The sequence below is a fragment of the Pelobates fuscus genome, chromosome 3 (assembly GCF_036172605.1).
Source record: "Pelobates fuscus isolate aPelFus1 chromosome 3, aPelFus1.pri, whole genome shotgun sequence".
Lineage (NCBI taxonomy): Eukaryota > Metazoa > Chordata > Amphibia > Anura > Pelobatidae > Pelobates > Pelobates fuscus.
The window spans coordinates 235,237,518-235,262,286 of record NC_086319.1 but is presented as its reverse complement, the minus strand read 5'-3'; the positions used below and the strand labels follow the sequence as shown (position 1 = coordinate 235,262,286).

General features: G+C 38.9%; 2 protein-coding genes across 2 annotated transcripts in view; one reads left to right on the top strand and one right to left on the bottom strand.

Moving 5' to 3' along the window:
• Positions 1-1,278: 1,278 nt before the first annotated feature.
• On the bottom strand, positions 1,279-19,418 carry THAP9 (THAP domain containing 9). Its single transcript, XM_063445454.1, has 11 exons — positions 19,353-19,418; positions 18,657-18,734; positions 15,320-15,412; positions 14,134-14,341; positions 13,130-13,264; positions 11,350-11,557; positions 6,770-6,923; positions 5,467-6,250; positions 4,547-4,719; positions 2,859-3,004; positions 1,279-2,426 (listed from the first exon to the last, which is right to left on the bottom strand). The coding sequence occupies exons 3-11, from the start codon at positions 15,397-15,399 to the stop codon at positions 1,669-1,671; spliced, it is 2,646 nt and encodes an 881-aa protein (XP_063301524.1). The 5' UTR covers positions 15,400-15,412; positions 18,657-18,734; positions 19,353-19,418; the 3' UTR covers positions 1,279-1,668.
• Positions 19,419-19,938: 520 nt separating this feature from the next.
• Positions 19,939-24,769, top strand: part of MCM10 (minichromosome maintenance 10 replication initiation factor) — a 42,288-nt gene continuing 37,457 nt past the window's right edge. The window contains exons 1-2 of the mRNA XM_063445453.1: positions 19,939-20,022; positions 22,718-22,769. Coding sequence (XP_063301523.1) covers positions 22,763-22,769 — 7 coding nt within the window. The 5' untranslated portion in view covers positions 19,939-20,022; positions 22,718-22,762. The remainder of the gene's footprint in view (positions 20,023-22,717; positions 22,770-24,769) is intronic.

The following is a 24,769-nucleotide window of genomic DNA, read 5'->3' as shown; positions in this document are numbered from 1 at the left end:
TGACAGTAACCCGACTGGGGCCCGGAGCTCGTTGGAGCTTGAGCCGAGACGGCCGCTCTCCTGGGTCTCCAGCCGGCGTCTCGCCCCTATGGACTGGGGGGGTCATCCCAGTCTGCAAGGGCACCTAACAGAGTACCAACCTGGGCCTAATCAACAGCCCTGACGAGGAACATCCACCGGGTGACAATGCAAGATGGCTGCCGCACGCCAACCATGTGCGCGATCGAACTGACTAAAGGGGACCGTCAGACCACCATGAAAGCCTGCCCCAGGTTTAAGTTGGCGGAACATGCTGAGCAGAAAAAAGGTACAAGCTGCTGGCAAATATCAGGGAGCAAAGGGGTATACACAAAACGGGATCCCAGTAAACCACCCCTATAAAGCAGAACCACAGGGGCCACCAGACCCTAAAGCAACCAGCCCAGACAAGACAAGCCAAAGGGACAGAACACCAAGCCCTCCACCCTGCCTCCAGCTAGAACTGGCCCTCCATACCAGCCCAGACCTAATATACCACAACTACCATCATACGCCAATGAACAGCGCAGGATGACTCCACAGCAACACCAGGGCACAAGCGGCACTTACCAAGCAAACACAGTGCAGCGAGAACCACAAGAGACCTGCTCAAATCCTGCTCAACCTGACGGACTCATGTAACTAAGCCTGCATCCATGGACATTGCTTTAAGCCAGTTATTATCAGCCCTACAGTCGATTCCTAATATGCTCAGCAAGACACACTACCTACAGTGCCTACAGCATGTTTTACACACTGTATTAAGCGAGGAACTCAAACTAGAATGCCACACTAGCAAACCTTAGGGCTCGGACACCCACTTCAACTAATGAAAAGCGTTATCATATTTAACCCTAATGTAAAGCTGCATAGAATGTTATCAAAGGTAAAAGAATGAGACAGTGCTAGAATGTTATACCTGAGGCATTCCCATGACCTATGAATACACTTAAGCTTGAACACTTATGCTTGTTCACTCACTCAATGCCCAGGGCACATACGTCCGTTAAGATAGCCTGAGTACTAAGCCATAGAGTTTCTCTTAACTTCTGACAACTATTACTCTACTGTTGTGATTTGTTTGTTATTACACTACAAAAAATGTGCAATTCCTACTAATACCATGTTACTGATATCCTACTGTTTGTCCTGCAATGCTTGATAGAGCTGTGGCATATGAAGCTTGACTGTACACACTTGCACGATAAAAATAAAGAATAAAAAAAAAAAATTAAAAAAAATGTGTTGACCATTTAGACATTTCGTTCTTGATTGCTTTATTTCTAATTGTTTCCATATTTCTGTAAAGTATAGTTACTGTCACATTTTCCATATCACTTCCAAGTAGTAGTCACATTACAGTATTGCACTGAATTCTCTATATAAAAGTTTTTTGTTTTTTTTATTGGCACTGGATCTCTAAAGCACATAACAGGTGATAAATCCAATCAAAAAGGTCAAAGTTGGTTAAATGTTTTCCTTGTTCCCATAAATTTGATTGTACATTTTTTTTGTGTTAAATACTAAAAGTAGGGAAGAAAAGAGTTTCAGTATATAAATATACAAATATCCAGATAAATAAGAGTTTGTAGTGTTATATACTCTGTCACTTTGTACATAGTTATCTTTATAAGGCAGAACAGCTTGTTTTCATGTATTGGATTGATATTCTTCAGTGAACACATGGACAGGTTGAGTTAGTATCTGTTTCACATGTGCTTTATAATACTTTCTTTGCATTAATTTAGCTATATAAGGTTGACGTAATTCATAGTAAAGAGTTGTGACCATCCGTAAAAGCTGAAAGTAGTGATTATCAATTCCGATCTCGGTTTCTATAATGTGCATATTAAGGTTAAAGATATCATTTGAGCCCAGTGAAGACAGTACATGATGCTGCAGCAGAAAACAGTAATTTCTAGGATCGCACTGATCGTTATTTAACAAGTTATTAAGTTCCTTTTCTGCTGTTTCTACAATTTTGTTAGTTCCCTCTGATGGTACAAAATAAACTCTCCCATGCTTCAGCTTCAACAAATGATAAGCTTTTTTTAAATTCTGTGGGATATGTGATGTCACTAGAGCACACCTGCACTGAGTACAAGAAAGCTGACTGAATGCTTTCTGCACCACCCAGCCCGCAATATACGTCTGTGCATTGTGAAGTATTGTGTCCAGTATGCGTGATCCGTAGAAATGGTCTGGTAGCATGACGCTATTCTCTTCAAATGGAGATTCTAAACCTGGAGTATAGATGGAAGGAACCGGATCTCCAGCAACATGAACAAAGCTGATTTCACTTGTCACTGGATGATTTTGTTTATTAATGTTCAACAGGCCGCACTGGCACAACCGCTGCTGTACTGCAAGCTTGACTTCAAGGGCTGTAGGACTTTCATCTGACTGACCTAAAGAAAGACAGAGAATAACATCATCCACTATCTTAGATTACAAAGTTTAGAGCATGTAAGGTTAGGGAGATGACTAAAAAATATGGTTGTAGTATCACATCTCTCTGCTGTGTAACTTTCCAGTAACTGTTACTACAGGCTTGAATCATTATCATGCAATTCCAAAATAGTCACCTCCACACTGAAATACAGACATTGCATCAAGAGGAAATTCTAACTATATTTATTACAGTATGATACGATAAACGTTGTTACTAATCTTAATTTAAATGGTTTTAATGCATTTATAAGAAGAAATTTCATACGGACATCAGCCCTTTTAACAGCTAAATGAAATGAATGCAGTAGAGGCCAGGCCACTTGTAAAGATAACATACATGAAGTTGTACAAACATTGACTGATCTTCCTAGAAGAGACGATAGATTTACCTGATTTTCTGATACTGTTGAAAAACATTTTCAGGCGTTCGGTGCTGAATCTATGTGTCAAAATACAATCCTTGTACTGCAGTAAATATGGAAGCAATGCTGTAAATGACGTGATATTTGCAATGAAACCAAGTATATACCATCCTCTGAAAATACATCAAGAACAAGGAAAACACAGTCATTTGTGGTTTTTGCAAAGGGTTACAAAACCCCCCACAAACAAACAAACAAAAAAAACCACACACCCACACCAAAAACAAAGAACTAAACAGTAAAAATGTACTCATCTAGAAAACTATGACGTTGGTAATACGAGATAACATTCAGGTTTATGCATGCAGTAGGGTTAGACTGATTATTGTAGCAAATATTCAGCAATTTACAGATAATCTGTATCGGTCTTGTAATTTACCAATATCTACTCACCTTTCCCAGTCCCACACACTGTCTTCTGAATTCGGAAACTCTAGCTGAAGTCAACGAAGCGCCATGTCGTCACTTCACATCACCCCTTTCTGTGAGTCCCCACATGCGGAGCACATCTGAAGGTAGGGAGGTAATTATTCACGGTCTCACCTCTCTGCCCTCAGCTGTGCTCTGCATGCGGAGACTCACAGAAAGGATTGGTGTGAGGGGTGCTATTATATACAGGGCTGGCTGAGAGAGTAATAGGAGTGTAATTGCACTTTACATGCCAGGATCTCACTCATCCCAGCATGTACTGCCTGTTTGAGAGTAATAGTAGGATGACTGTCGTGTTCAGTTAATGTCAGATGTTTGTAAAAATTATGTTACTTTTTCAACTTTAAAACGTACAGAATATACAAGCACCAGTTATCAGAAAAATTATATTGGTCGATCCCCAGTTTGCAGAACAATTTTTCATATGATGTTCACACTCTATAAGCTTCTAATAAATGATATCTACTCTGTCACTTTGTACACAGTTATAAGGCAGACGAGCTCAATTCTCAAAGAGTTTGCAAAATCTAAGAAAGCAGTTTTGCAGCACTAAAGCATGATGTCGTCTTTCTCTATTAGCAATAATCAGGAGAGGACTAAAGAAAAGAAAAAACTAAATATATTTGCTCCCACAAGCTATATCCTGAAAACTAAATCCTTGTCACCCACCAGATAAACTCTCCACTTATATATAATGCTCAGATGCTCAGACCATATTACGGAACCTAGCTATTTTTCTATCGGGAGAATAAACCCACACATCTGAAAATCTCCAGTCTTCTCTACATCTTACAATCAATATCAACATTTACTAGGATATTGCACAATCTTGAAAGCACTTCAATTCTTTGAATTTTCATACTGGAATGCCTTACAATAAAGCCAAGACGACAAAGCATAGTATTATTTTTTTTACAAATTAAATCTCATTCAAAATCTATAATTTCTGGCACTGTTCTGCAAGTCTATGGCAAGTTTGCATGTTGCCTAATTGCTTCTTAAAACTAATAAAATTATCTCTAAACTCAGCTTCTTAGTTTGGTGAATAATGTTGGCAGAACATTTTTCTTGCTGTGGTTTCCTGTATTATATTCTTTGATGGTTAGACATCCCTCTTCTTGTGTTTACCAATGTAAGGATGACACCATTTAGTTCTACCTTTTTAAATGCAACATTTTCAGTGATCTGTGCCTTTCTATGACCAGTGTGTTTGAAGAATATCTTACCTGGAGCTTTGATAGACAGGGTAATTATCAATCATAGTCAAACTCAAAAGGTATTCCTCAGTCGTCTGCAGGACATGCAATGTTTCTTTAAGGTTGATAGAATCAATAGGTCCATTGTCTCTCCTTCCTTTGGAACTGCTGCTACATAAAATACTGAACAGCTGATGAACAACCTGTAAAATGACATAGTAATGACAATGAGGATTAGACATCTTAAATTAATTCAAATTATTGTACCGGTTTACAATCAATTTAAACAGAACCATAAAGGGACACTTAAGTCACCAAAACAACTTTAGCTTAATTAAGCCGTTTTGGTGTGTAGATCATGCCCCTTCAATGTCACTGCTCAATATGCTTACATTTCGGATTTAAGCCACTTTTGTTTCTGCTTATGCAGCCCTAGCCACACCTCCCCTGGCTGTGACTGATGCAGCCTGCACTAAATGAAAATTGTTTTATTTTTAATCAGATGTAACATACAAAATTTTAAAGTAAATCCTGCTCCATAAATTTAACTTTAATTACATGCAGGGCGGTCCTGCAGGGTCTTGCAAGCTATTAACAGAGCAGAAGATAAAAAAATGTTTTTTTCTAAATTAAGCAGAATTTGTAATAAAGGAAGTGTAAAGTGTATTTACAGGAAGTGTTTAGGAAGGCTGTAAGTCACATGCAGGGAGGTGTGCCTAGGGCTGTATAAACAAATGCTCTATTAAGTTGTTTTTGTGACTATAGTTCCATTTAATTATCTCTGAAGGCTTTATACGTTTTCTGCAGCAATATTCACAATCTGAAGTATGTGGTGTGTTAAAAATATTATGATGAAACACATTTAAATGTGCTTTTGCCTCTATTAAGCTCCATATTTTAATAACGTATTTAAATTGAAGATGGTTTATAAAAATCTGCATGAAACAAACCTGAATAAATTTTATTGTTGCTGTAGACTCCGCAAACTTTTCAGATTTTAATTCCTGTAGCATTGAGAGAGCATTTGCAACCGGATAACTAAGCTTGTTCAGAGTCAATTTAATCTTTATCAGTTGAGTGATCATTTCTACAGGAAGCCGAATTTGCAGTTTTTCTAAGTTCAATACATCATCGATGTACTTCCATAGTACTAGTCCATCAGAACTCTGTATGCTGCCAGTCTCCTGTAGCATATCTGTGACCAACTTTAGCTCTTGGTGGACACTGAAGACGATATAATGTTTTCTGTCACTGTTGGGCAAATAAAAGTGGGTTTGGAGATGCTTGGCATCAGAGAAGTCACAGCCAAGGAGAGAGCACATTTCTTGGTTACGGAGGTTTCTATCCATTGCGATGACATCTACCACAATGTCATTATCCCAGAGTTCATGAAGAACATGTAAAAGGAGTTGCTTTTGGGCTTCAGCAGTTAAAGATTTTACAAAGAAATAAGCAATAGGAGCTTCCCAGTTACCGACAGTTCCTTCCAGCATGAACATTAGGGTTTCATCGGCTACCTCTTGGCTCCCACCAGCTGCTGAACTTTTTCCCAAGTTCACAAAACCAACAAGTTCATTCTGTTGCGAATCAAATGTGACATGTTGTTGAATGGACATTGTATCCACTACAAGAGTTGCCAAGGAATAGACCTCAGGATGCTCTTCTTTCTTTTTCAGCAATGCCTCCAAAACTAAGGAATTGAAACCTGGTTTATCGCAATCTGTCTTAAGCCACCTAGATATGCAGGGCACACAATGAATTATTAAAATGTAACATTACATTTTAATTGCAGAGTTGTCATACAGAAGTTTGCACCTGATTAAAATGACATTGGACATATTGCTAGTTGATATTTTTGTTATTTGTTTTTCTCAATTTAATAGTAGGTGAAGTGTAAAAAATATTAATTAAGCAATTTACCTAAAAACTGCCCTGAATTTTCTTACGTGGGCTGTAGTGGTTATGGTGCTTGTAGTGTACTTTTAAGCATCACCCAAAGCAGTTAAGTAGCTCCTCTATGAAACTTGCATGTAGTTTTTTTTTAAATGTAAGGCAATAAGGGGGTTAGACATTTTAATTTTGAGGTAGAAAAGCGGGAGGAATGAAAACTAAAAGAATAAAAATGTGCTGCCATTTAATAGCTGGAAAATTAAAGAAATAAAAGCAATTTCATAAAGCACTGTACACGGATACACACGTATTTAGCATGCATTTCATTATTTTATGCCAGCTATTGTGCAGACCAATACTTACTGGCGGAGTTTCCGTGGCCTTGGTAAGGGCACTTTAAATCCATTTCCTATGTATCTGTAGGAAGATGGATCGTGAAGCTGTAAAGTCAGAGAAAACAGACGCTGCTGTGCAGAGTACTCAGATGCAGGTTTTTTGAATAGATCCAAGGGAATATCTAATAAAAAGAAAAACATGATTATGAAGTCCTCCTTTATATTCTTGCTTTGTATCTTTCATAAACAAAAGCTATTTAATGGATTCTGCTTTTTTATATTTTGTGTTTAACTCAAGCACCAACATCAAAGGAAAGGCAAATGATAGCTTCAGCTCCAGAACCCTAAACACTCAATAAAAAAAGTCCAACCATCCTTTCTAGCATTAACTTAATCCTGAAGCCAGCAGTGCAGAATTGCAAAGCATAGCTCTTATGAACAGCCTTGCAAGGAATCAAATAATATACCTTAACCCCTTAACGCCGTTCTATGCCGTCGCGCTTTAAATGGGCTTTAAAGCCGTTGCGGCGGCATGGAACGCCGTAACGGCTGCAGCCCCCAGGAGCCAGCAACTACTCACCTCCGCCGCGATCCTCTTCTGGGGGGCTTCCTGACAGCCCAGACAGCCCCCTCCGGCAAATGAGGCCCCCGGGGGCCATGTGATCGCTCTCAAAGAGCGATCACATGGCCCCCTATAGCTGGCTATGGATCTGCCAGCAGGGGGACTGTCTGAAAAAATCAGATAGTCCCCCTGCTGGTAGGTAGTGTAAAAAAAAAATATAAAACATATTATAAAATAAATTAAATGCATTTTTTTTTTTTTTAATTCTTTATTTTATTTGTGCATATAATTAACATTCAGCTTTGCACTGCCACAACAGCTAGTGCAAACATATGAGAAACATGCGGTGACAATAATGTGGCATAATAAACAGTGCACAGTTTTATATATATAGGATTAAGTCACTATGGTCGGTACGTTTGAGAACATGGAAATAACAAGATGTAAGCAGTTTCATAGGAACATAAAGCGTGGTCAACATGTAGTTTGAAACGTGAAACCCTCTAAATAGTTATGACTAAGGCGGTGAGACATGATAGGGTTGCAGGCTTGTGTCGGTAGACAAATGCGCCCCATCAGGTATGTGGATGTACGCTGTCTCAGCTATGAGGCGGCAAAAAGAGAATAGGTTGCTTGACTATGAAGCGAGATGGGCTAGTTGTGAAGATGGGTGCCGTTGTTGCGTAGTGGAAAAATCATTAAGCAGTGAAGGAAACACACAGACAAAACAAGCATATACTTGACTGCAGCTATACAATTTGCTTGTGTTATGCTATATGAGTGATATCGCTGGGCATTCGGGTTAACTCTAGAAAGTATTGGCAGACATGTATTTGGTAATTATTGCAGGAGGAGAGAGTGCGCAATAAAAGGTTGCAAAACTTAAAAATAAAACAAAGACAGAAAAACACAGGACTATGTGGCGACACCAGAGAACAATAGTGCATGCAAATTGAACTGATTCAAAATTAACTGGCTGCGGCCACGCTTTTACATAGCTGCAAGTTCTGGGTGGGATAAGGCACTGTGACCTTGCTCAGGATAACTTAGCACTGTCAGCCAAAGTCTCAGCTCGGTATAGCCTTACAGTCTCTGTGAGTCTCTGTTTGTATAGGTCAACCGACGCCCTGTCTGGACGTTGGAGGTGCTTTTCTGGGGTGGTCATCCGACATGACCGTGGCGGTCTTGGGTGCCGCTTGGCTTGTCTGGTGGTGGGCTGGTGGTCCTGCAGGGCTTTGGATGCGCTTGTCCGCCATCAGTGTCTGACTGCCGCTGGGTAGTGCCATCTGTGCGCTCCGGCTCTGGAGTCTCCGTAGTGGACCCGTGTTTGAGGTGCTGCATTTTAATATACTGCTGGGGCCCTGGGATTGTCCGTTAGTTTGGTCACCTCTTGTGAAGGTACCTGTGCCCGGTTTTGCGCGGTCTGTTTCCCGCCTGCGTGTTTGCCTGCGTTCGTTCTGTCGGATGCCCGCCTGAAATATCTGCTGTGGGACACTGTAGTAGCTTCGGCGGGTCGTCGGGCGGATCCACGAGGCCACTTTCCGGGCCGCTTGATGGCAGGGCATGCCCCGCTTGCATAGCAACTCGTGGAAGGCCGAGCAGAGACGATCAAGGGTCTCTATGGAGGTAGGCTTCTGTCTGCTGTTCGTGGTCCCTCTCTGTGGCTGCTGGCGGGCGGCCATCTTGGATGCGCTCCGACAGCCTTTCGTCCGTTTATGTGTGTAAAGCACAGCTCGATTGCTATCCGCGTTTATCCGCTTGTCTCACGGGGACCGGGATGACCCCCACCGGTCCAAAGGGGGGGTTAGGAGGTTAGCTGTGGTTGCTGGAGTGTGCGGTTTCGGAGAGAGCGGCCGCCTCTCTCCGGCTCCCGCTCCTGTAGGCCTCAGATTATTCTCCCCACTCAGAATGCCCCGACAGGCTCCCAAAGGGTATCCCCCGGGACCCCAGTGTACCCCCGGAGTGGGTAGCACACTTCGGGACGTCTTTGGGCTGTATAGCCTCCGTTTTTGTCCACTGTTTCACTTGCCCGCCAGGAGCTCTCACCCCGTGCGACTGTTCGGCATGGCGGTCAGACTCCGCCCCCAATTAAATGCATTTTTATATATATAATATATGTATATATATATTATATATAAATATTATATATAAGTAACGTCATACAAAGTGTATTTTAATACTAATATAAGTATATATATTAGTATTAAAATACACTTAGAATGACGTTACATATATATAATATGTATATATATTATATATAATAGATGTACATATATTATATATAAATACGTAGAATTAAAATAATAAATAAAAATAAAATATTGAAACAAAATTTAATATAAATTATATATCCATATGTAATTTCATTCTAACTGTATTTTGTTATTAATATATATATATTGGTAACAAAATACACTTAGAATGACATTCTATCTATCTATATATAAAATACAAATAACCGCAAATATATATATATATATATATATATATATATATATATATAAATACATACAATTACATAAACGATTACATTAGTATACACGTAGAATTTAAATACATATATATGTATATATATTAAAATTCTACATGTATATTTAAGTAATCTTTTAACATAATTATGTGATTTGATTAATTAAAATTTGATTGACATGCCTGACAACACAGGGAGAAAGTGCAGCGAATTTAATTTGCAAGCACTATATTTGACCCTGTAACTCTCCAAGACACCATAAAACCTGTACATAGGGGGGTACTGTTTTACTCGGGAGACTTCGCTGAACTCAAATATTAGTGTTTCAAACTGGTAAATTGTATTACAACGATGATATTTTAAGTAAAAGTTAAGTTTTTGCATTTTTTACAAACGAACGGCACTTTTATTGACTATATTATTGTTGTAATATGTTTTACTGTTTTAAAACACTAATATTTGTGTTTAGTGAAGTCTCCCGAGAATAACAGTACCCCCAATGTACAGGTTTTATGGTGTTTTGGAAAATTAGAGAGTCACATATAAGGCTTGCATTTCATTTTTTTCACATTGAAATTTGCCAGATTAGTTATGTTGCCTTTGAGAGCGTATGGTAGCCCAGGAATGAGAATTACCCCCACGATGGTATACCATTTGCAAAAGTAGACAACCCGAGGTATTGCAAGTGGGGTATGTCCAGTCTTTCTTAGTAGCCACTTAGTCACAAACACTGGCCAAATATTTGTTTTTTGCTTTTTTCACACAAAAACAAATATGAACGCTAACTTCGGCCAGTGTTTGTGACTAAGTGGCTACTAAAAAAGACTAAACATACCCCACTTTCAATACCTTGGCTTGTCTACTTTTTCAAATGGTATGCCATTATGGGGTAATTCTCTTTCCTGGGCTACCACACCGTCTCAAAGGTAACATTACTAATCTGGCAAATTTCAATTTGAAAATGGAACGTTCTATATTTGACCCTGTAACTTTCCAAAACACCATAAAACCTGTTAATGGGGGGTACTGTTGTACTTGTGAGACATCGCTGATTACAAATATGTATATGCATTTATTTGCAGCAAAACCTAACAGTATTATGACATTCACAGCTAAAATGGCAGACGGAAATACAAATTTAAAAAAAAAAAAAATCTTATTTTCTCACATTTTTTTACATTTTATTCATAATAAATTATGTTCCATATATGAATAGTTATTGATAAATTAAAGCCCTGTTTCTCCTGAACAAAATGATATATAATAAGCGTGGGTGCACTTAATGTGACAGCGGTGAATTACGGTTGAACAGACATATAGCGCAAATTCCAGTTTTTGTTTACGTTTTGTTTTGATCAGAACGTGCACTATTGACTCCGTCCTGAAGGGGTTAAAAGTGAACTATTTTTTTGTGAGGAGTCTGTAAGAGCCCATAGAACTAGAGGAAACTCATGGGCATCTACATGGAAAAAAAAACAAAAAACACACAAACAAAACAAATATTCACGACTATAATGTAGGTAGGTGGTTAATGACACACACACTGCACATGATACAGTTTTATGCAATACGGTACCTCCATACTGCTGAAGCTTTTCTTGAAGTTGTGGACTAAGAAGTTTTCTCTTGCGGAGAGCCCTATAGATAGTTGGGCAAGTCTGCCGTAGGCGCTTTTCTCGCTCTTTTGCATTCCTTAATTCTTTTTCTTTCTGTGCTCTTGAATACTCTGAAGCCTGCAACTTTTTTTTCAAAGTTTCAACATCAGGGGTGAAATAGAGATGATCCTAGAAAAATAAAAAATAAAGTAAATTAAACCAGCTAAAGATTCAACAGGTTAAGCAAATAATAAAACTGTAAAACAGCTATCTGGCTTCTTGTTGGCTATATAGGTGGACAATAGGGTCTGATTGAGGGTATTTAAAAATGGAATGTATATACTCGAGTATAAGCCGACCCGAATATAAGCCGAGGCCCCTAATTTTACCCCAAAAAACTGGGAAAACGTATTGACTCGAGTATAAGACTAGGGTGGGAAATGCAGTAGCTACTGGTAAATTTCTAAATAAAATTAGATCCTAAAAAATTTATATTAATTGAATATTTATTTACAGTGTGTGTGTATATAATGAATGCAGTGTGTGTGTATGAATGCAGTGTGTGTATGAATGCAGCGTGTGTGTATGTGAGTGCAGTGTGTGTGTATATGAGTGATATGTGTGTATGAGTGCAGCGTGTGTGTATGAGTGCAGCGTGTGTGTATGAGTGCAGTGTGTGTATGTGTGCAGTGTGTGTATGAGTGCAGTGTGTGTGTATATGAGTGCAGTGTGTGTGTATATGAGTGCAGTGTGTGTATGAGTGATGTGTGTATGAGTGCAGTGTGTGTATGAGTGCAGTGTGTGTGTATGAGTGCAGTGTGTGTGTATGAGTGCAGTGTGTGTGTATGAGTGCAGTGTGTGTGTATGAATGCAGTGTGTGTGTGTATGAATGTAGTGTGTGTGTGTGTATGAATGCAGTGTGTGTGTGTGTATGAATGCAGTGTGTGTGTATGAATGCAGTGTGTGTGTATGAGTGCAGTGTTATTTTTTATTTTATTTAAATTTTTTTCGTCCCCCCTCCCTGCTTGATACATGGCAGGAAGGGGGGGCTCTCCTTCCCTGGTGGTCCAGTGGCATTGGCAGTTCAGTGGGGGGGAGGGGGCTGTCAGAGAGCACTTACCTCTCCTGCAGCACCTGTCAGCTCCCTTCTCCTCCGCGCCGGTCCGTGCAGCTTCTCTGTCAGCTCACACTGTAAGTCTCGCGAGAGCCGCAGTATGACCCCGCGGCTCTCGCGAGACTTACACTGGGAGCTGACCGAGGTGCTGAACGGACTGTCGCGGAGGTGGAGAGAGCTGACAGGAGCTGCAGGAGAGGTAAGTAACCGCTCTGCAGCCCCCACAGCCCCATTGTCTGTATTATGGCAATGTAAATTGCCATAATACAGACTATTGACTCGAGTATAAGCAGAGTTGGGGTTTTTCAGCACAAAAAATGTGCTGAAAAACTCGTCTTATACTCGAGTATATACGGTAATAATTTTCTATGTTTGTTGACTCCCGAATTAATTGATCAATTAAATATTTTAACTGTAGCTTGCTTCCTGTTTGGTTGTTTTGACAGCACATACTACATCTGTGTGCTACCATGATGATTAGCATGTAGCCAAGCAACATTTAGATTTGTAGCATACAACTGTATGCAAGTAGGTTAATCTTTGAGTTATTTTTCATTTATTTATTCGCAATAACTCTGCTTGATATTAAAAATAAATAATAAAATAATGTGATAACCAATATACTGTGAGATGCCAAGTGTAAGTACCTGTAGCTGTATGCAGTTATTAATGGCTTCTTTATTTGCTGGTAAGGTCTGAACTGCTTTGGCCATAGTTGTCACCTCTGGCTCAGTGGGTTCACTCATGGTGGCAGGCATAGGATCCTTTTCAGGAATTTCTGTCTTTTGGTAGGGAATAAACAGTGGTGATTTAGAGTCATGTTTTGCAGAGAGTTATTAAAAAGCTCTATTGTGTTCTAATTGACGTTTAGGAGAAAATAGCAAAACACCAATAAAAGCAAACTATAATGTCAGGAATATAAAAATGTATTTCCAACAATGTAGTGTTAAATTACCTATTTAGGTCCCCAGCCGCCCTCAGATCACAGTAAAAATGTGTTTAAACTCTCCTTTTTTCTCTTGCTCTGCCTCCATGGCTGGGATCAAACTTGATGATTTCAGCAAATCAAAAACTATTGCACATGCGCAGCAAAATTGATTAAATCAACGCATCTCTATGGGGAACATTCAGCGCCTCCGTGCAGAGCGTGCAGACACTGAATGCCAGCGCTGGAACTAGGATTTACTTCTGGTGGCCGTCTGTGTGACTGTCACTAGAGGTGTTCCTAGGCAGCAATGTAAATACTGCCTTTGCGAAGTAAAGGCAATGTTTGTATTAAAAAACGTGCAGGGACAGGTTATACACACCAGAACAATTATATTAAGCTTTAGTGGTTCTGATGACTACGGTGTCTCTTTAAACACTCACATATGCAGAGTAATTATTTAATTTAGAATCAGTTGTGTTGTATTGATGTGAAACATTATTTTATAAACATGAATTCTAATTATTCTGTAATTGCAAGAGTTTAAATGTTAAGAACATTTATCTCTCAACAAACAGGTCAACTATACAGTAGAACCCTTTTTCGCCACTCACAAATAGCCTGCCCTTATACAGAGGTTAAAATTTGAACAGGTCATAAAAAGTCAGTGTGTAGACTGTGACAATGCAAAAAAGTTGCAATAATAACAAGTATTTAAGAATTTACCTTAATGTCATCTGTAAAATTAAAGATGCTGGGTATGACATCATCACGAAGCCTTTTTGTTTGGCCAGTGGTGTCGAAGCAGCTCTGCTTAAAGTGCAAGCTACAAAGCCTCTGGTAGCGAGAGGGCATCCACAGCTCCCCTGTGCTAGTGGCTCTTTTAATGGCTACCCTCCATTTATCCAATAAAGTAGGATTGGACCTTGGAAATCTTAAATATAAAAAGATTATTTCAACCTTAGTAGCACCATTATGTAATGGCTACTGAAAATGCCAACAAAATTATATAGCACAATTCCACTTCTGTAGCACTGAAGAGGTGAATTACAATGCATAGCAATACACAATTGACAAAGCATGTAGTATTTACCAATTATTGAACACACAACAGCAAAGCAAGATAAATCTGGGATAATTATGTAGGTAAATCCATATTAACCTTATACAAGACTAGTCAAATTGTGACAAGATTTAAAGGAAACAAAGTCTTGTAACACAAGCATGTCATATATAAAAAAAATAAAACAGTGTCCAGGACTTCTGAGAAATCAATACCCCTTTATTTTCAATTTATATACAGCGAAGTTTCAACACATAAGTCTTTATTAAGATTGTTTGATAAAGACATACGTATCAAAACATTGATGTACAAAAGTTTAAAATAAAGGGATATTGATTCATAAGGAGTGCTGGAAATAATTTGTTTACTGGATTTGCTACCGTTCTGGCAGTGAGGGGAGTCCTTGTACCCTATGGTAGGAGCTTCTTGAGCTTCTTGGTGAGTGCTCCTCCATATTTCACTACTTGGCAGATTTAACTCTAGATACAGGCATATAGTCAAAGTGAAAATTAATGAAAAGCAAGAAAAATATTGACCTGTATGTGACAAGCCTGTTCATATTGCTTTGACAAATTATATTTACAAGAGGCACATCGTATTAAGAGGAGGAAAACAAAACAAAAAAATAAATAAATTGTGATATGTAGAGAACTGACAATGTGATAGCCAAGCTGGACAAACAGATGAATAGGACATTTTCCAGTTCAGCTGTCTTGGACTAAAATTCGTAGTCTATTTAGCACAATATTACATTTAGTAAATAACCCAAATTTAAAATATCTGTCACAATGAGGAATACTTAGTGGTAGAGTCAGAATGTGATACATAGAAATATAAACTGAAAGTTACCTGTGAAAGGTTATACCCTTCTTCCTGGCCTCCAAAGTATACCTGGACTTGCATCCAGATGCAGCACAAGAGACTGGCATTGCAATGTAGCACCTTAACACACAAAGACAGAAAAAAATAAAATGTATATATAGATTTTTAGCTGGATTTGGTGCATTAATGTGTCAAGCCTCATCAATCACTTGGTTACCACTCAAATGTACCTCTCAGAATAATGGGAGCATAATGAACTAATTAATTCTGACAAAAGAATGGATGAAATTTCCGTTTGCATGCCCAAGTGTTTAACTGGGCACGCGCGGGAATTTCACATCGCTTTCTAGTGTGGGCAGATGACGTTTCCCACAGACCTCCATCTACCCACATAAAGATGGCGGTGCCCAGGACCTAGGTCCGGGCAGAAAATAAAGTTTAAAAACTAGGTAATATGGAGAGCTTAGGGACAAGACTAGGGGGTCAATTAGAGGGGTTTAAAAAATAAAATAAAACGTGATTCGGCCATAACAGTGCCGCTTTAACTTAAAGGGATACATTAGTGTAGGAACAATAGTGTTAGGAATACAGACATGTATTCCTAACACTATAGTACCGGTTTAGCTTCCCAGCTCCCCTCACAATGGATTAAAAGAGGTATAGCACTTGCCTTTACTCCATCACCATGCTGGTTATTGCAGCACTAAAGGAGGAAGCACCTCTGAGAAGGCAGCTTTTACACTGCTGAGCATGCAGAGACAGAAGGCTGTAGTGGTTCTGGTGATTATATTGTCAGTTTAACCCCTTAAGGACCAAACTTCTGGAATAAAAGGGAATCATGACATGTCATGTGTCCTTAAGGGGTTAAGCACCAAAACAACTTTAGGTTAAAGTGGCTCTGGCAGTCTGGGGTCCTTGCATAATTTGGAGAGGCCCCTAACAGTGACTGCTCTACTGGTTGTCTGGTGGCTGTGTGGTGAAGGGAAAGGTAAGTTATACTTACCTGAACCTTTCTCTCATGGCCATCGCCATGTCTTCTTACTGGTTCTCCACAACTCCTGGTGCTTCAGCTGCCAAAAGGCCATCTTATTGCGTACTCTTGCATATGCACAAGAGTACAACACTGATGTCTATGGAGGATCTTGCAAGACAGAGCCTTTTTCCCCTACAGAAGTTATTAGTGACAAGTGGGGTAAATGACAAAACTTGAAGGCGGTAGCTCTGCCTTTTGTCAAGTAAAGGAAATGTGCGGAGACAAAGTAGTCCTCAATTTGCCTATTATATAGGTTTTGACTGTTTGGGAATTTCAGTGGAGTATTTCATAAATATTTTCTCTCATTGCTCAATTTTCTGCTATTTAAGAGTTAAATCACTTCTGTTTGTTAATGCAGCCATAATCACACTCAATTGGCTGTGACTCACAAAGTCTCAAAAAGGTTTCTTTTTCAATCATATCTTATCTATTAACTTTAAAAGTTCTTATCTCCTGCTCTGTTAATTTAACTTTAATCAAACACAGGATGCTGCTGCAGGCTCTCAACAGAGCAGGGGACAGGAAATTCTTGAATAAACACACTGTGCAATATGGGAACCTAAAAAAAAAAAAAAAAAAAAAAAGTAGGCTTTTTAGAAAGTGTGCAGGGAGTCTGTGCGAGTGTAAGCCAGGGAAGGTGTGATTAGGACATCATAAACAAGGGGATTTAACTCCTAAATGGCAGATAATTGACCAGTGAGACTGCTTTGGGCTTGCTCTATACACCAACACCACTTAAAGTTGTTTTACTGCTTAGGGTCCCTTAAAGGCAAAGTTGTTTTCCTTGCAGTATAGCTCAATGTAGAGCCATCTCATGGTGCAGAAGGCGTAAAAACCCCTAATGTCACTTACCTGGTTTCAGTGCAGATGTTCCTCGACACTGGGTCAGGCTCCGCCTACCCTCGCCAACTTCAGCCGGTGGTGGCGACAGCGATGGCCATTCTTGCATTAGGACTTCACCTATAGTAAAGCATTATACAATGCTTTCCATTTGGGTTTTGGGTGACGGGGGATGTCCACGTCCAGCATCAGTTAGGTGACTAAGTCCCTCTAGTGGCCGTCTAGTACACAGCTACTAGAGGTGGAGTTAACCCTCAAGGTAATTATTGCAGTTTATTAAAAACTGCAATAAATACCTTGCAGGGTTAAGGGACCTGAGACACTATACCCAGGCCACTTCAATGAGCTGAAGTGGTCTAGGTGCCTATAGTGTGCCTTTAGATGCAGATAAAGCATGTCATGCCAGTGAATAGGATCAGAGAAGCATGCAATGCCAATGTATGGGATAACACTGAAATCTCTAAATATAGCCTATTGTTCTTTGTCCTTTTTATATTTAGACTAGCCAAATGAAAACTGAAAATCCTTATGTAGTACTGGTTGAAAATAGGACATGCAGCAGGTATTTTTAAACCCATAACAGTGAGAGTCCTGTCTTCACAAGGTGGATAAATAAATTCTCCACTAGAATGCCATTCAGCCACTCTACATTGAGCAGAGGAACTAAATAAGACCACCTCCAACCGTTCCCAATCATGGAGCGAACACACGACAACTTCCTTCACAGAAAATCTACAGCCAATGGTGGGTGGCTAAGGTACAACCTATGGTGGCTGGAATTGCTCAACAGCCCATGAGGACACAAACATATTGGCAGTATATATACACCACCGTGTTCCTAGCTTGAGCCACTAAATAACACGAAGCTTTGCCTCAACACTAGACGCACTTGCCCAGCAAAATACAAGCAGGGTAAGTCGTCAGCCAGTGAAACGCAAGTTAGGAGACTAACACTGCCATTGTAACACCTGACAGTAGTACCAGTATTCATTTAACGCTACTGAACTAACAACGTTACACATAAAACTTACACATAAGCAACTTGAAATAAGACGGACTTCTCATGTTAAGATAAAATAGTGCAAGTATTACCATGTACCCCACTGTTATAATTGTTATTGAATAGCATGTGGATTGCCGTCGGGGTACCACACGCGCGTTGTGATTTATATATGCACTGCAAAAATAAAGATTTACATTTTTTTTTTTTTTTAAAGTGCAATTCTCCGAAAGGTAGTCTGAAGTATTAAAAGTATGAAAATCACTATGGAAACCAGTATGTATATGGCATGGGTGACTCCTCCCTTTTTACATCATTGCACCACATTTCAGAAAACAACACTTTTTATACATAAGCCTCAAAGTGTGGTAAATCCAACTTGCCTTTGGAAGAATTTACAACACAATACGGTATCCAACAACAATATGGGGAAATATGTATGCATTGAATCATAACAAAACCTCTGAATGTAATTGCAAAAATGTAGTTACCTAATATGGGAGTCCTTGAGAGCCAAAGTGTGCGATGCCGTCAACAAGACTCGGTATGCTGGTCCTAGTGGATCACCTCTGTATAATCATGAGAGAAAAGGTATGACAAATAAGCAACCGGACTATGGCCATATGACTAAATAAAGGTGACATTTATGAAACTGATTCTTTTTTTTTTTTTAACAACCATTCTTTTACCAGAATAATGCAACAGGTAAATGCACAATAGACTGACAGGTTATGAATACAGGTTATGAATTAGTCATAAAAGGGTCGAAACAGTGGCAGAGGTTGGAGTGACCTGTTTGAACCTGGCTACACTTAGTGAATGCCAGTTTTAATATAACAGTTTTATAATCTGAAAACTGACAAGCTAATTTGAGCAATATTCCTATTTTTTTAGGATTATAAAACCATGCTAACCTTTAACCAGGCTGAATGTAATGTAACAACACATAAATATGCATTAATTGTCTTGACATGAAGATCACTCACCAATATTATTATTATTTATTTTTTACCATATTAATTTCAGTAATATAAATAAATGCTCTTACAGTAAGGGTTTTGGTACTGTGACGCTTTAATTGGCCCAATAAAAATAATCACATCACGCTGTTAGTGCTGACAGATGTATTTTGGCATTTGGTGCAAAGAAAATAAAAAATCCCATCATAAATAAAGTTCATTACAGACCTGAGAGCAGTGATCCCAGTGGTTTACCAACCAAAAGATGGCCGCTCAGCTACGCATATGAGGACTGCAATCTGCCCACAAACAGCACCGCCCGGTGCGGCTTCATGCCAGAAACAAACATGGCGCCGCTCGCTCTGCGACCAATAAGGGGGAGTGATACTCGTGTGACGTCACGATTCGCTTTTCCAATGAGCGCATTCTGAGTGGACGGCGTCACCTACCGAAACTAAAACTAGTTTATTTTGTACGTCAACAAAGCTTGTGAAAGATAAGTGGGATAACATGTGACTCCTTCCTTAGTAATGGTACGTGGCTTACTTCTAGCGGCGAGCAATGTAGTTACCGGTGAGGCCCTGCAGAGGGCGCGCTATGAGGGTGTCCATGTGTTCAGAAAGTGTTGCGCAATAAAATGTGTGGTGCCAGACACAGACATGGCGGCCAGCGGCTTCATGGCTTCACGTCTGCCCATACCGGGCACGTATTGCGTGACGTGCTGAGCTTTCGAAGAACTGGCGCCAAATGTGATGACGTCTCCCAAGGGGCGGGGCTGAATGTTGGCGGGTGCTGGCCGAAGTGGTTCGGGGAAACCGGGCTGTGAATCCATTACCTAGCGATCTCCCGGTACAGGGAACGGTAAGGGCAGAGTACCCTCCATCCACTCATAGTACATGTAACTGGGCCATGAATGGCTGCCATGCTCTGTGTGTCATCACCATTAAATGTCCTCACTGTGCTTATACATGGGATATTACAATATACAGGGATCGGAGACAGACAGACACACTATATATATATATATATATACACTGTATGTATAGACCAGAAGATGGCTGCTCAGCTACCCGTATAAGGACGACAATCTGTTCTATAGAATGTTATTTAGAGTTTTACACATTGTTTGTGCTTACTTGGATTGTGTGTGTGTTGGTGTTCAGTGAAGGGCACAAGGTTATTCACAAAGCTGCATTTTGGGGAGTTAAATGAATAGCCTTTTTAACCCCTTAAGGACCGGACTTTTTTTGCGATGTTGTACATTTGCGACCAGGCATCTTTTTGACACTTTTGTGGTGTTTGTGTTTAGCTGTAATTTTCCGCTCTCTCATTTACTGTTCCCATACAAATTATATATTGTTTTTTTCAGGACAAAAGGGGCTTTCTTTACATACCATTATTTATATAATCTCATGTAATTTAATTTTTAAAAAAATGAAAAAATACAAGTTTTTTGAATTTTATGTGAAAAATATTTTACTCATCTACAAAAGCGAATGAAAAAAACTGCTAAATAGATTCAAAATGTTGTCCTGAGTTAAAAAATACCCAGTGTTTACATTCTTTTTGCTATTTTTTTGCATGTTATAGGGCTATAAGTACAAGTAGGATATTGCGGTTTCAAAACATACATTTTTAAAATGTATCAATAGTGACATTGTAACACTATTATCTGTCATAAATTGCTAAATAACACCCCACATGTACATATTTTTTTTAAAGTAGACAACCCAGGGTATTCAATATGGGGTATGTCCAGACTTTTTTAGTAGCCACTTAGTTGCAAACACTGGCCAAAGTTAGCGTTCATATTTGTTTGTGTGTGAAAAAAGTAAAAAACTAAATTGAACGCTAATTTTGGCCAGTGTTTGTGACTAAGTGGTTACTAAAAAAGACTGGACATACCCCATTTGCAATACCTTGGGTTGTCTTCTTTTGCAAATGGTATGCCATCATGGGGGTAATTCTCATTCCTGGGCTACCATACGCTCTCAAAGGCAACGTAACCAACCTGGCCATTTTCAATGTAAAAATATTTGACCCATATATTTGACCCTGTAACTTTCAAAAACGCTGTAAAACCTGTACATGGGGGGTCCTGTTCTACTCAGGAGACTTTGCTGAACACAAATATTAGTGTTTCAAAACTGGAAAATGTATCACAACAATTATATCATCAGTAAAAGTGCTGTTTGTGTGTGAAAAATGCAAAAAAAGTCACTTTCACTGACAATATCATCGCTGTGATATGTTTTACTGTTTTGAATCACTAATATTTGTGTTCAGCGAAGTCTCCCGAGTAAAACAGTACCCCCCATGTACAGGTTTTAGGGTGTCGTAGAACGTTACAGGGTAAAATACTGTGATAGCAAATTAAATTCTCTGTACTTTCGGCCTGGGTTGGCAGGCAGGTCCCTTAAATTGCAATCAATAATATAACTTAATTATGTAAAAATATTACATAAATACGCACATAGAATTTAAATATATATGCATATTTATATATTTGAAGTCTACGTGTATATTTATATAATTATTTATGTAATTTTGTATATGGACATATGAATAGTTCGCATTCTTTTTATTTATATATACATAGATATATATACAATTTCATTCTAAGTGTATTTTGATATAAATATATATATATTAATATCAAAATACAGTTAGAATAAAATTTCGTATAGATATATAATTTTTTTACATTTTTATTATTTTTAATTTTTTTAATTTAAATTATTTATTATTCGTATTTTATAATAATATATATAATATATATATATATATATAGTTATTATATATATATACGTGTGTAAATTAATTATAAGTGTATTTTTATATTAATATATGTACATATTAATATAAAAATGCACTTAGCATGACATTATATATATGATATATAGACATATATTATATTTTTTTTTTTTTATTAACGTTCACTTTAAATTTATTTCTGATTTTACAGTTGCAGGGAGACTGCCTGTCAGCACAGACAGTCCCCCTGCAGGCAGAGACTAGGACACCTATTGTGACCATGTGGTCGCCCTGTTGGGCGATCACATGGCCACAGGGGTCCTAAACCGCCATGGGGAGACTGTCTGGGCTGCAGGCAGTCTCCCCACACCGGGAGCACCGCCGATCGCCGCCGGGGGAACGACGGCGATCGGGTAAGTACATTTTAAATTTAGGACGGTTCAGGACCGTCGTCGGTCGGCAAGTGAAAAATGCCGATGACGGTCCTGAACCGTCCAGCGTCCTTAAGGGGTTAAAGTGAATTTCAATATTTAGGCTAAACTGGCTTTCTATCTAGTTAAATAATTTTATTTTGAAATTCACTTAAAATTCTCATTGTCAGTTTAGCGAATACGCCTGTTTGCACTGTTGTCTGCAATTATTTATCTAAAGGTTTGTTGGTAATTTCTTGTTTTAGATTATCTTCCCTACGACAGGATCATGCATTTAAAATCCCAGCCTCTGTTGATCATTTCTATATAATGTATCTACTAGTAAAATATACTAAAATCATAAATTACCCTTTGTCAGTGTTCTTTGAAATATGTAGTTGGATGACCTTTATTTTTTTTTATTCTTAGACATATTCATCAATCTTTGCAGGGAATCCTTTTGATTAACAAGGCATGGAAGGTAAGTTAACCTTTTAAGCACTCTTTTTTTCAACCAAATAGGGTCTCATTATTTGCTTTCTTTTATTATGTATTTTGATCTCCATCTTATTTCTCGTGGAAAAAAAAAACCTCAGCTGATCACCACTGAAGGCTACACACTAATCTATGGAAAGATTTTAGTGCTACAACCCCAAACAAAGAAAACATATAGCTGGGTGATTACTCACTCTTTTATTTCACGATTTGCCATCCTTGGTGCTAGTTACTGTAGTTCCATCCTTGGAAAATAAGCACAGACTGAAAGTCCTTCAAACCGCACTTTCAGAGTATCCTTATAACAAAGTATAACTCAAGAAATATGTCCTAGTACCGGTACTTTCTGTTGAAGGATGTTTTGTCTGTGCCTACTCACTTATCTAGGTTGATGAAAACCTAAATTGGAGTTTACATATCACTTTGTCTAACTTATCAGATGCTTAAATCCGTGTGAATTGTTTTTTTTTTTTTACGCCAGTGAAGAAGCTATTTAAATATTTCCTACATGAGATGAAGTATAAAACAGATAATAGATAACATATTTACGTAAGGCTTTCTGCTGAGTGATCAGCACTGCCGCCTTCCCAAGATATACCAATACTGGGCCTTTTTTATTTAGTTTATCTACTAAAGTAAATTGCATTTTTTTTTTACTTGGCAAGTTAAACATACTTTGAAGTATTCTGTAACGGACGCCTTCCGTTGACAAACACTTCCTAGCTTGCGCCGAGGACCACTAGCACCGCACTGGACTCCACAACCACCGTAGCTTAACTGGAGCCGCGCCGTCTTCCTTCCACCCTGAATGAACCTCCAGCATTCAGGACCGTGTGGGAAAGACCTCTCCTCCAGGAGAGCGTAACAGGAACAATAGTTAAGTGATTAAAGCTCAAGGGAGTATGCAGAGCATAGCAATCCCCAGTGTAATATAGCAGTTCCTTCCAATAACGAGACAAGGCTACGTATTGAGGGTCAAGAAGAACTCTGGTTTAATGACAGGGACTCTGCTTTCATGCTGTGTTCCCTGCAAGGGAGGCGCCCACAGGGAATTAGGCATTAACCAATCACAAATCGGTTACATCCCACATATTCCCTCCCCTCTGCTTGGGAGATAATTGAGTTTCCGTATCTACTCAATTATCTCCAAGCTAAAACTTATACATTTTTATACATTTCTATAACTTCTAAAATATACATGTCACAAACATAAAACATACATTTTCATAATCAATCCATTCAGGGGAACACCATATTCAAAAATGGCACGAATCAGACCAGGGATTCAAAAGTTAGCAAAAGTATTTTTAAAAACCCACTGCCAGCATGGCTTTCAGGCCCAAACCAGTTTCAGAGTCTTCTATCCTGGAGATAATTGAGAAGTTATCCAATTATCTCCAAGGACAGAGGCAAAACTCCATTAGCCACATGGCAGACAAAGGACAATAAAAGACATAAAAATACATACTGTTCAATCGCCATGGAGCCAAAACAGTCTTTCAGTATACGGCTGGGCTCCATGGCATAGCTATCTGGGGTAGCATGGCTTTAACAGTCTGCAGAAAGGCACAAATAAACCTTTCGGCATGGAAAATAACAGGTTTGAACTGCAGGGCCATAGTCGCAGGGCAGGAGGCTAGCAATAAGTCCTCTCCAATGCCCAGTGGCAAATGGCAGTTTGTCACATATTCTCCTAAGCAATAATTATTATTGAGGTATTTAAAAAAATAAATAAATAAATTTGGTAGCAGAGCTGGCATGTGAAAAACAAAGGGGAGACGTATGCAAATGCCCACATCTGCTTGACTATTTACCTGTGTACACGATTAAGTAGCATTTACTGGGTAAAGGAATTTGGAACTGTCCGATCCAGAGAAATTACAGTTCGCTATAAGTACTTACAGGCTTTGTAAAACCTAAATTGATCCAATTATCTTAAAATTAACTGTACCTTTAAAAAAAAGAGAAAATGCGCCATCATAACTT